General features: G+C 42.4%; 1 protein-coding gene across 1 annotated transcript in view; it reads left to right on the top strand.

Moving 5' to 3' along the window:
* Nucleotides 1-347: 347 nt before the first annotated feature.
* Nucleotides 348-13013, top strand: part of SART3 (spliceosome associated factor 3, U4/U6 recycling protein) — a 40896-nt gene continuing 28230 nt past the window's right edge. Inside the window, exons 1-6 of the mRNA XM_077461285.1 lie at nucleotides 348-723; nucleotides 4080-4206; nucleotides 8370-8477; nucleotides 11084-11268; nucleotides 11375-11480; nucleotides 11830-11954. Coding sequence (XP_077317411.1) covers nucleotides 532-723; nucleotides 4080-4206; nucleotides 8370-8477; nucleotides 11084-11268; nucleotides 11375-11480; nucleotides 11830-11954 — 843 coding nt within the window. The 5' untranslated portion in view covers nucleotides 348-531. The remainder of the gene's footprint in view (nucleotides 724-4079; nucleotides 4207-8369; nucleotides 8478-11083; nucleotides 11269-11374; nucleotides 11481-11829; nucleotides 11955-13013) is intronic.

Here is a 13013-nt window from a genome sequence, read left to right as displayed (position 1 = left end):
TCTATGTATAGATAGAAGCTGCCTATGAACTGTTCTCTTCCAGTCTCTATGTATAGATAGAAGCTGCCTATGAACTGTTCTCTTCCAGTCTCTATGTATAGATAGAAGCTGTCCATGAACTGTTCTCTTCCAATTTATGTATAGATAGAAGCTTTCCATGAACTAACAGCTAAATCGGTGTATTTCCTTCACACTACTACATAGAACTCATGACATATCAGTCAATCTACAACTCACACCCTCAGTGAGTGAAAGTGAATAAGGCGTAGAATAAAGGAGGACCCCACAAAACGCGGGATTTCGGTCTCCCTGGAGACGAGGCTGACCTATCGTGCCTGCATAAAAAAAATATTATTCCGTTAGTTCAAATCTTCATAGTGCGCGAGAAAAGCTTCCACTCCACGAAATAATATAACGTTTTTCAGTTGAAATTGGAATTCTAAATGTCCGGGAAGAGCCGTATTCCAGACAGGAGCCGCCACGGAAGGCCCTCCCGCCCAGCAACGTTGTGAATTCGCAGCAAGAATCGCAATGGCGGCCCCCGATCAGGAGGAAAGAGAAAAGCTACGTTTGGCCGAAGAGGGAGAAGAGGAAATGGAGTCGGAGGAAGGGGGACAACAGCGGCACAAGGGGGACGGTTCATCGGAGGAATCCGGAGAGTCTTCTTCTAGTGAGGAGGATGATAAGGAGTGTGAGGTGGAGATCCAGCGGCTGGAGGAGCAGGTAATCTACGGAGCGGAGGAGGCCGCACATGGAGCAGGCACATCACTTGTCAGTAATAGGGAAGGAGGGCTATATATATATATATATATATATATATATATATATATATATATATAATTCATTTCTACATAACCTGCATCCCGACCTGCCGGCCATTATCACACTAAGACTGCTGCATAGCAACCAATCAACTTCTAGCTTCAGCTTGTTCAGTTAAGCTCTGAAAATGAAAGCTAGACGTTGATTGGTTGTCATGCTCAACTATTGCAGATTCTGGCTGCTCCAGTCCTAGTTAACGCAGAATGGAAGTCAAATGAAATACATCTCAGGAGAGGGCATTCTGGCAGAGACTTCTGCCATAATGTAGACCGACCTGCTTGCAATCCACTCCACTACTGAGCGGCGCATGCGCAGCTACGTTTCCAGCACAGTACCTGTGTGCCAGGATTAAGGATGAGCTCAGGCGTGTTCGCGCAGAGCCCGCCAGGAAGTCGGCACTGATTAGTGCAGTGCTGACTTCCTGGCGGGCTCTTCATGTGCTGTTTGCACTAAAGCGGTTGAATTCCGCTCAGTCGTGGCCCCCCCCCTTCCCCAAGGCACCCCCCATGTTGAGGGCACGCAGCTTGGTACGGTTTAAGAGGGGGGGGGGTGCGCTCGCTCGTCCCACCCAATTTCCTGGCCGGCCGGGTAGCGTGCTCGGATAAGGGTCTGGTATGGATCTGGGGGGGACCCCCACACCGTTTTTTCGGCGTAGGGGGGGTTCCCCTTAGAATCCATACCAGACCTAAGGGCCTGGTATGCTCTCGGAGGGGGAACCCACGCCAATTTTTTTTCATAAATTTGGCGTGGAGTTCCCCCTTCAGAGCTGATAATTCTGTCAGAGTTGCCTCCGTATAGACGGAGATCCGACTTGTAGGCGACCTCCATTGATATCAACGGGTACCAGTCGCCTACAAGTCGGATTTAAGTAATGCAGGAACCTTTTCTGAAGATCTGAGTCGCCCCTGTGTGAACCGGCTCTAAGAGTTTCATGTTTATCAGACTTCAGTTGTCTGGTCTATAAGGAAGGCAGAGCTAAGAGAAGTGCTGTGCACATCAATCTATAGTGACAGATCACATGTCCATGCGTGCAGATCTGATCACACAGGCCTCATTTCACTGGTTAAAGCTGAACTCTGAAGAAAAAAAAAATACCCTTGCAGTGGTGCTCACCCTACTCTGCAAGGCTTAAATGCATGTTTTTGCCTAGTGTACGAGGAAACAAGGCCAAGGGCACTTTTAAATGGGTGGCCTGGGGGTAGTAAAAACAGGCAGTTGACCAGCAGTTATACCTCCCTCCCTCCCTTCAATCACCCACCTAAATTCTCCCATTACAGCCAGATGGGGTTGTACATATGCCTTAGAAATTTTTACTTTGCCAGCAGAGTAGAACAGGTGGTGTCCATTAGAATTAATGCCTCAACTGTGAGACAAATGCTTGGCTTGCCTTTGCAGTGTTTTTTGGGGGGGCTTCAATCCCCTTGGGATAAAAAATTAAACGAGATATTTGGGAGGCAGCAGGATTGCCTCCTGAATGTCAGTCACTGCTTTATTGCTTTTTTGAGAGTGCTCAGCACTGCCACTCATTTGAAATAGCCCTTACCTCATCCCTCACTCCCCTTGCAGTAAGTGTTCAACTTTTCTGTCCAACATTCTGGCTATGGAACGGGTGTCCTCACTTGCAATCCTGGACTGCTGGTTTTGCATTAGACTTGATGCTGTTATTGCGGCTACCACCAGCTGGAATGTTTTTAAAGAAGGCTTTGGAGGACCGGTTTCATGGACGGAGGAGCCTGCGGGAGCAAAGAATAAGAGAGGATTATTAAGATCAATTTTTCTGCATGATGGTACCCTTCACATTTTTTTATGTATGCTACTTATGAGGCTTAAGCTTTATTCGAGGGATAAGATAAGTAAATCTGCTTTTGAATGATACCCACAGCAAAATCAAACATTTAACACTTTGTAGTTGGGGGGGGCACTTCAAGGGTAGTATTGAATTTTCCCTGAGTTCAGCTTTAAAGTAATTGTAAAGCCGAAACTTTTTTTCAGTGTGGCAGGGTTAAAATTGCTGTCAGAATTTTCTTTTCTTGCTATCTGTGTCTCATTAGAGAGATTTCCTTTCACTTCCTGTCCTATAGAACAACAGGAAGTGAGAGGATATCTTTTCAATGTGAGGGATATCCCCTCTCATGGGAACAAGATTCACAATTGGAAGATCTTTATTTCTGTTCTAGTGCAAAAGCAAATGTTTTGATTTATCATCGCTTTTATTTAATGTAATATTAAAGAAAAAAAATAGGGTGAATCTCCTTTTAAAGCGGGACCTTGCCCTTAACTTGATAAAAAAAAAAAAAAAAAAAAGCAGTATATCTTTAGGCTGTCAGCAGATGGGCTTCTACATTTTTGGCACAGTGCCAAAAATAGAGCACAACTGAGCATGTGCAGCGCAGGGTGAGACTGTGTATTACTGCATTTTAAACAGTATAGGCACTCATTTTAAGAATGTTTTTCAATGCAATACCTGCAAAAGGGACGAGTCTGAAGCATTTAGCAGGACTGCATTTTTACTTTACTTATTCTCTATTAGTGGTACATTTGTTCCAGAGGATACTTCTGTTGATGAAAGTAAATATACTGTATCAGTGAAGAACAGGGTTAGGCAACGTTGGCATTCTAGCTTTTGTAGTCCCACGAGGCATTCCATGACTGACAGCCACAGGCATGACTCCCAGAGGCTTGATGGAATTTGTAGTTTCGTGGCAGCTGTGCAGGGATTGCCTTCCTCTGGTGTAGAAGGTTAGCAGTGATACATTCTATGTGTAAGGGACCTGAGGAAATATATTTAGTTTTCTCCAAGCAGGGATTGTTTGGCAGCCATTAAAAATAAAGGGGAAAAAGCCTGGGGAAAAAAAAGAAAATTGACTGAGCATGCCACTGCTAATGGCGATATGCCCTTAGTGGCGGCTCCCATGCATGGGAGTGACGTCATCGCGGCTTCAGCCAATCACAGCGACGGAGCCACGATGCACGGAAAGAAGATGGACACTCCGTGGAAGAGGGGACAGCGGTGACATCGCTGGCTTGTGTGTCAGGTAAGTGATGCATAGTAGCCCATTATGCTTTACCTTTGCAGGGAAGTAAACCCATCGGGGTTTACTTCTTCTTTAAAAAGAAGCTTTGAGGTTTCCCGTAACAGAAGGAGCCACACAATGCAATTTCTGTAATATAGCATATTACTGCTTGTTCACACTGTAACATACTCCATGACCCACATTATAACCCGCAGTAATGCACTGTTTTCTCTCATTTACCAGCTGTCAATCAATGCCTTTGATTACAACTGCCATGTTGACCTCATCAAACTGTTACGGCAGGAGGGGGAATTGGAAAGGCTGCGACATGCCCGTCAGAAGATGAGTGAACTTTTCCCATTAACTGAAGGTATACTTTATTTCTGCCTTTGTTCTATTTTTATTAGTGTTGCTTTTAGCTACTATATTTTCTTATGTAAGATTTGGAAATTGTAACTATCCCTAATTTTACTCAGCGGTGCATGCAAGTAATTAGGGTTGACAAAATATATGTAAAATGTTCTGTACTGTAGCAGAAATACCAAATGCGTTTGTACTTAAAGCAGGGGTTGACAAATTTGCTTGGAATCTAGGAGCCAGCTTAAAAAGTTAGGAGCCGGGTCCGTGACGGCGATCCGGACCTGTCCCTGGCCTGACATGGAGACGAGTGAGGGGAAGATAGCAGCGCCGTCGCCGCCCCCCCCCATCTCCAAGTCATTGCCCATAGCTCTTAGAGGGACATTTTTTTTTAGTGTAAATATGAGATGTGAGGTCTCTCTGACCCCAGATCTCATATATAAGAGGACCTGTCATGCTTTTTCTATTACAAGGGGTTTTTACATTCCTTGTAATAAGAATAAAAGTGACACAACATTTTTTTTAAAAGAACAGTGGAAAAAAAAAAAAAAAAGTTAAAATAAGCAGAAAAAATAATAATTTTTAAACGCGCCCTGTCCTGCCCGCATATAAAATCGGTGTTCGAACCACACATAGGAGGTAGCGCCGTGATCGGTAGAGCGAGAGCAATAATTCTAGCCCCAGACCTCCTCTGTAACTCAAAACGTGCAACCTGTAGAATTTTTTTAAACGTCGCCTATGGAGATTTTAAAGGGTAAAAGTTTGTCGCCATTCCATGAGCGGGTGCAATTTTGAAGCGTGACATGTTGGGTATCAATTTACTCGGCGTAACATTATCTTTCACAATATAAAAAATAATTGGGCTAACTTTACTGCTGTCTTATTTTTTTATTAACTAAATTATTTTTCCCAACAAAAGTGCGCTTGTAAGTCCGCTGCACAAATACGGTGTGACAGACAGTATTGCAACAACCACAATTTTATTCTCTAGGGTGTTAGAATAAAAAATATATATAATGTTTAGGGGGTTCTAAATAAAGGGAAGAAGAGGCAGGTAATATAAAACAGTCATTAGCATTGCTGGTTTATCATACCAACGGCGACCACAAGAGGGCGCCAGATTCCATAAGGAATCATAGGACCGCAGAAGGCCTCAAAGCCGCGGCCTAAATTTTCGTCCGCCGGCGGAACGGCCCGACGCGATCACGCTGGGGGGGTCCACAGAGACAGGATACCCCCAGCTGTGCTGCCCCAGGCGCGAGGTCGCTATTTCTAGTCGCCAATGCGACCTGGCGCCCGGGTTTTGTCGAGCCCTGACTTAAAGTGTAGTTGGTGGCAAACGTATTGTTACCTATTTGTTTCTGGCAGAGGAGACGCTACAACATAGTAGAAGAGCCCTCCACACAGTAATAGCTTTATCTGAATTCTTTTATTTTGGAGATGTCACTTGAACAGGTATCCATATGCCACTGTTTGACATAGTCTTTATTTATGCTGACTTCTATTCTAAGGGCTCATTCACTGTGCATCTCAAAGAAGCGACTCTTTTGTGAGCACAAATTTTTTTTTCTGCCTGGAAACTCCCCTCCATGTTAGCCAATGTGTCTATGCACACTCTAACTTTTTCAGGAGTTTACAGGCAGAATAAAAAACTCGCAAAACTCGTGGTTTTGAGAGGAGCGTTCGAGCGAAAAGACACGTAAGCATCCAGAAACGCTCAAAAAATAAAAAAATGAACTGAGGGAAGGGTTTGTGAAAAAAGAAAATACTTATGCTCACAAAAGCTTGAAAAAATGTGCAAAAGAGCAAAAAAAAAAACCCAAGCTTCTTCAAGCTTTTGAGAAATTGAGAAATAAAAGCCCAAATAACTGTAACTGTTTTTTTTTGAGCTGCAGTGTGCATGAGCCCTTCGGCTGGTCACACAATGTAGTAGTGGAACATGTCATTTTGGACACTGTGGCAATTGCTTAGTGTTTGGTCCACAGCCCCCATCTTTTCAGCATTCACAGATGCAGAGATCTTTGGTTGTGTGTGTGTTTTTTTTTTTTTTTGTCAGGTAAAATGGAATATTATTTTGAGCACTTCATGTGTACATATACGGTACATGTACAGTCAAAGATGTAACTGTAGGCTGGTCTTCACTTACTTTCTTAGCGGACCTTGAGGCCTTGTTAATTTGGACAAACAGACATGGACAGCTACTGCACACACCTGTCAGCCCAGCCTCAACAATATACTGGGGTTGATTTACTAAAATTTGTAAAGTGCAAAGTCTGATGTAGAAACCAAATCAGTTTTTTTGCCAAAGCTTAATTGAACAAGTTAGAAGCCGATTGGCTACCATGAACAACTGCACCAGATTTGACACTCTCTCCAGTTTTAGTAAATCAACCCCACTGTGTCTTGCTATTATCTGTGCCTGTTCATCTGTGTGAATGTGGCATTAAAATGTTTCTAAAGGCAGCTTTTATTTTTATTTTTTAATCTTAACGCATTCTATGCATCGAGATAAAAGACCTTCTGTGTGCAAAAGCCCCCCTAATACCTGAGCCCCGATCCAGCGATGTGCACAAGTGCCTCAGCTTTTTGGGAGTCTTTCTCCTGATTGGCTGAGACACAGCAGTGGGTGCCATTGGCTTCTGCTGCTGTCAGTCGGACAATGAGAAGAGAGAGCAGGACCAAACTGCGGCTCCATGTCCGAATGGAGACACAGAGCTGCGGGTGCTCCCATAGCTGTGGGGGCACTTGGCAGGAAGGAGAAGCCAGGAGTACCGGTGGGGCACCCCGAGAAGAGGAGGATCTGGGCTTCTCTGTGCAAAACCACTGAACAGAGCAGGTAAGTATAACATGTTTGTTATTTTTAAACCAAAAAAAAAAAAAAACAAGGCTTTAATATCACTTTGTCCTGGTTCAAAACATGTGCGATTCAGTGGTGCAATTTGTCCTGCAATTCAGCAGGGCGGTTTCCATTCGAGTTTCAAAGCTCTCATTTCTTTGTGGAAAATCGAATTGCACTGCGCCAAACTTGCCCTCAATACTCACGTGCCATGCAAATTTGCATCGCAAAATGCACAAGAAAAAGCTCAAAAAAAAAATCATTACACTTATAGTGGGACTTCTCCACAGTGAAAGGAATAAATGCTTGGTAAGCCTAGGGATAGAGGAATAAAGTGTAATCCTTCCTCTATCCCTCACTCTGGCAGGCTTCCTCAGCCTCTGAAACCAGTCCCTCACAGGCGTCTCTAAGCTACTTCAGCTAGCAATTCCATTAAGTACAATGCAGAATGTTGTGGGAATGCCCACAACCTGCAGCACTGAAGAGAGCACCCAAAACCCCTCCGGAGTGAGGAATAGTGTAAATAATAGACTCTTCCTCTACACTCTAGACTTAACGAGCATTTAACCTATGCAGTGTGGGGGATCCCCATTGCATGGATGGATATTTTTTCACCCTGGGCATTAACTGTTTTATTGAAAGAAAAACTTGCTCAATGGCTCTGTAGTTTCAGAGAGAGCAAGGAAGTCTGAAGGCTTACAGCTTCTGTTCTCTTTAGATAACCAGTCATTTTTTTTTTTGTGCAGGAAAAAGATTTTCCCAGTAACAACTGTTTTATTGCCAGTATACGCTGATTTTTGATACATTTATGTTAAACTACTGTTATTTGGTGTAATTTTAATGAGGGTATTAATACAAAAAAGATTCTGCCTACTGCTTAGGAATGATTAAGACCCCATTTACACTTGCAAATGGAACCGCTAGCAAGTCACATGTGAGAGACCCAGTAGGGGTTCCCAGCAATTACTGTAGTGGCCATCTTCATTGAAAACAATGGGGGGCTGACAGTTCCCATAACTAATTGCAGTTGCTCACATGTAATCACTCATGGAAAAAACTACTTGTGAATAATTGGCCCTGGACGCAGAGTAGGTTCAAGGCTAATCATTTGCAGGTTATTGCTCCAAAGCAGGCATGACATATTGAGATATGAGATATTTGCACACTGGCAGAGACCCAACAGCATGTCTGCACATGTGCGGGGGATTCCAGGGCATATGCACACATGGCACAGGTCTCTACATTGTCCCAGATACCAGACCCAAGCTGTGCATCATGGTCCATTTTGACTATACTACTGTTGTTAAATTTGCCACACTTTTTTTTTTTCTTTCTTGCAGAGATCTGGCTGGACTGGTTAAAGGATGAGATGAAGTTTGCAGAATCAGAAACTTCAGGCCGGGAGACTGTTTATGAATTGTTTGAAAGAGCTGTTAAAGATTATATTTGTAAGTCCTAAATGTCTTCTCTTTTCTACATCACTTTAACGCGCTGAATTTAGATAAAATTCTTCTGCCGTCTGTCAGTAGCATAGAGGGTGCGGAGAGCTGCAATTTAGATCTCTGGTACAGTGTGTTGAGAGCTGATTGGAGGACAGTGAAAGAACAACGATCCCACACACACATTGCACAGGGAAAAAGGAATGATGATGCAGAGCTGTGTTGTGAATAGACAGGCTGTATGCTGAGCTCTTCTCCCTGTCACCATTTTATCTTTGGTGTCGGAGAACTTGTCAGAAGTGACTCATGCTGATAACAGAGGAACAAAGCACCAGAGAGAAATGACACTCAGAACTTATGAGAGAGACGAGTAAACACTACAGATAAGTGCTTTGTTTAGATTTCATGACTGAGGTTTTGTTTTTTCTAATTTTGTCTGAGATGTTTTTTTAGGAGTTCCCAGATAACTCCAGCAGCAGATGTAGCAGCTGCAGTTGAAGCAGTCTGAGCATCCATGAAAGCTGTCTCATAATTAAGGCTTCTGTACGGTCCAGGAATCCTTCTTGCCTGTAACTTTAAAGCCCTTCTGAAATGCATTGGCGTGTTAGAGAATTTTTATGCATAAACTGACTTATACACTTCGACTCTGTTCTGGGGCTCGTTTGTACATATTTTATGTAATAACTAGGGAAACCTTCAAGTGGCTCTAAAGCTAAAACATATATTTTACCTTAAAAGAGAAGTATGGGCACGTACCTAGGTGGATTCAGCATCGGTCCCCATGGCGCCTTTGCACTGAGAACCGAGCATTCGAACATCGCTCAGTTTTCACAGCTCTGTGAGCAGAGAGCTGCAGACTGTCACTCACAGCTCTCTACTCCGCCCCACCCCCTCCATGCTCACTGGAGCGTTGGGCTGTGAAGGGGGCAAAGAGAGTGTCTCAGGCTCTCTGCGGCTTGCTGAGAGCCTGAGCCGAGTGTCAGTCCAGGCCCCTTGCAGATTCTGACTTCCATTGTCGTGATGACACAATGCCTGGACTGACTTCTGTGATGTCAGCAGAGAGCGGACTTCAGCCTGATCTCTGCTGAAACCAGGTCACGGGAGTGCAAAACAAATTGACCAATGAGCTTTGGCTATACTTCTCCTCTTAATGCATTCCCTACGCTAATTTAAAAAAAAAAAAACATTTTAGAACTTGAAACAGAGTTTTTTGCACTTTTAAAGCACCATGTCACTTTATTATTGCATCTGATATTTTCACTGCAATATTCACTTTTTTGAACTATTTTTTTAATTTTTTTGGGGGGTTTTGTTCATCATATGCACTTAGCACTTTAATGTGTTTGACCACTGTTTTTAGATCTCATCACGCATGACACTTTGGATTAACTGTTTTATTTATACATTCATCCCCTTTTTATTGGGTTACGTCACGCATAACATTTGTTGTTTGGGCATTTCACCGATATGTTGATGTATATCTGACCTATTTGTTAGAGATATATATATATATATATATATATTTTGGGGTTAGTCCCCAGTGTATTTGATTAGACCACGTGTCACAAGGTCACATATATTTTGTGGGATAAGGTTCTTTGTTTTTTCACTCTCCCATTGCTTCACTTTATCTTGGGAGCGCAGCACTACATTTCTTTGACCTATTTTAGAACTTGCTGTGCTCCCCTCCCCCTTTTAAACACTTACCTGGCTCCTGGATCGATTTAACACTGGGCTCACTTGCAGTCTTTTCTCCTCTCTCCACACAGAAACTAACAGGCAGCAGTGGGAGCTACTGGCTCCCGCAGCTGTCAATCAGATCCATTGAGGAAGGAGTGAGGGATGGGGCCGAGCTGCGCTTTGTGTGTCAATAGATGCATAGAGCCCAGTTTGGGAGTGAGCCTGCAGGTGCGCTCCATAGAAAGCATCTTCGTATGTGGGCGCACCAAGAAGAGGAGGAGCCTAGAGCACTGGCGGTTGACCTAAGAAGAGGTGGTTTGGGGTCACTCTGTGAGCAGGTAAGTATAGCATGTTTGTAAAGTCTGTTGTGTGTGTTTTTTTTTTTTTTTTTTTTTTTTTTTTTTCTTCTTTTAAATAACGTGCAGTGTAAAAAAATAAAAAAATAACTCCCTGTCAGAATCGGGTACCCGCTCCTCAAAAGTGGCAATTCTTTAAGAGGAGCCAGGGATGAGTCCTTAAAGTGAAATGTCCCTTTTTGGGTGGAGCTCCACTTTAAAGTTATCTGTTCTCTGCATGAACATTTTAACTTGGTGTGGCATGGATAGTTACATTTTGCATGTGTACCTGGGTTTTGGAACCTAGGACTCTTGCCTGTCTGTATATACAGTATGTGGTGCCAAAAGTTTCTGTAGATATTTTAATTGTCATAAATATCATAAAGGACATGAAAGATGATCAGAAAGTACTAGGGTTTTATTTTACCAGGCCATATCAGAATATACAGTATGTTGATGTAATCCATAGCAAACGCTACAAAATCTTGTTCTAGTAATCTGCCCTCCTTAAGCTAAATCGAATTGGTTGCTGCCAATTAACACATGCAAGTAATTGCTGTTTTGATTGTTTATTGTCTGAGCTGTTTGTGTTGCTTTTAGGTCCAGAAATTTGGCTTGAATATGCTCAGTACTCCATTGGTGGAATGGGTGAAAAAGGAGGCATTGCCAAAGTCCGCTCTATATTCGAGAGAGCTTTAACAGCTGTTGGACTTCATATGACCAAAGGATCTGCTGTATGGGATGCCTACAGGGAATTTGAGAACGCAATTCTGGGCTCCATCCAGGTAATGAAATTCTAAAATGATCTGTGCTCTACATGAGCTGGGTTTTATATTCACATGTAATGATAATCTAACTGATTTTTATTTTATTTTTTTTAATATATCCTAGCCAATGGCAGGTACCGTCCCTTCATCTGAACAGCAGCAGCTGCTGAATGACCAACTTGATAGAATCCGCACATTATTTAAACGACAGTTGGGTGTGCCGCTCCAAGGTAAGAGCAATTCTTAACATCTGTCATCGCAGTTAAAAAAAAAAAAAACTGCTTCAGTGCCCTTATTTCCACACAGATAACTTGCAGCATTGTTTACTATGTTAAAACTGATGGAGCAAGAACACTAGCATAGTTATGTGTCTCAGATGCTAATCGTTTTTAATGTAAATTTTGTTTGAGTGACTTTTTGCATTATTTGTGTAGAACGTAGCTGCTTTTGCTACCTTTCATTTCATTGTAGTTTTCTTTCTTTAGTAATGCTATTTTTTTTTTTTTTAATGTTTGCATAAGTTTAAATGTATTTATCTGATTATTCTGACTGATGAAATATCCACTGGATACTTGACAGAGATGGAAACAACATATGCAGAGTATGTGGATTGGTCAGAGGAACCCATTGCAGATTCTTTTGTAAACAATTACAAGAAGGCCTTGCAACAAGTTAAGAAGTATAAGCCATATGAAGAGGCATTGGTGAGAATCCTTAACTCTTATTTATTTAATGTAGGGTGGTTGTTATTTGTTGTAACATAGTTTTGATGAAACAATATTTTGATCTTAATTTTTCTAATACACTGTAAAAATTGAAATGATATCTAAGGCAAAAAGTAACAAAAAACGTTTTTCAATCCAAACGAGAAGATAACGTATCTATTCCCCTATCCACGCTAAACAGCATGGATGGAGGAATCTCCACCGCTGGTTGTTGTTTTCATCAGACGTGGCACCCATTGCTTCCCAAACACCTAAATTGTGACAAAATCTGATTGGACTGTTGTTGAACTGGGTGGTTCTTGAAGTGTCACCCATAGTATAAGTTTTGGCTGATTGTAGCCAGCTTTAATTTTATTGTTGAATGAAATAGGGAAGGATTCAAACCCCCTGACATGTTTGTTTTCTGCCCCTGCTAGGTAGATTCATTCTCTATTTCTCCCGGTGATCATTGTCATTGACACTTAGGGGGAGATTCACTAAATGTGGTGCATGCAGAATCTGGTGCAACTGTGCTTGATGGCAAATCGGCTTCTAACTTCAGCCTTTTCAAATAAGCTTTGACAATAAAACCTGGAATTAGTCCTAATTTAGTCATCTAACATCTCCAGTACATTTTAGTCGACTAAAACTCATTTTATTTGTCTAAAATCGAATGGGTTTTGTTAAATTGCGATGCATTATTTAAGCATTTCTCTACAATTTCAGAGAAATATACTGAAGTAAAAAAAATAAAATCGAATATTATGTTTATTTATGGTATTTTGGTTTAAACAAACTCACAGCCACAGATATAGCTGCTCTGGATGGTCTGAGGGGGGCCTGTAATGCTGCACAGTGTGAAGGACAGTGGTATGAGAGGCCTGTAATGCTGCACAGTGCTCTGGGATGGTGGTCTGAGGGATGGCCTGTATGTAATGCACAGTGCTCTGGATGCCAGTGGTCAGAGGAAGCCTGTAATGCATGCACAGTGCTCTGGAGGTACGGTGGTCTGAGGGAAGGCCTGTAACTGTATTGTACACACTCATAGTTCTCTCTGCT

The sequence above is a fragment of the Lithobates pipiens genome, unplaced genomic scaffold (assembly GCF_037356315.1).
Source record: "Lithobates pipiens isolate NorthernLeopardFrog02 unplaced genomic scaffold, aLitPip1_a1.2 Scaffold_3, whole genome shotgun sequence".
Taxonomy (NCBI): Eukaryota; Metazoa; Chordata; class Amphibia; order Anura; family Ranidae; genus Lithobates; species Lithobates pipiens.
This window is presented reverse-complemented; position numbering and strand designations above follow the sequence as displayed.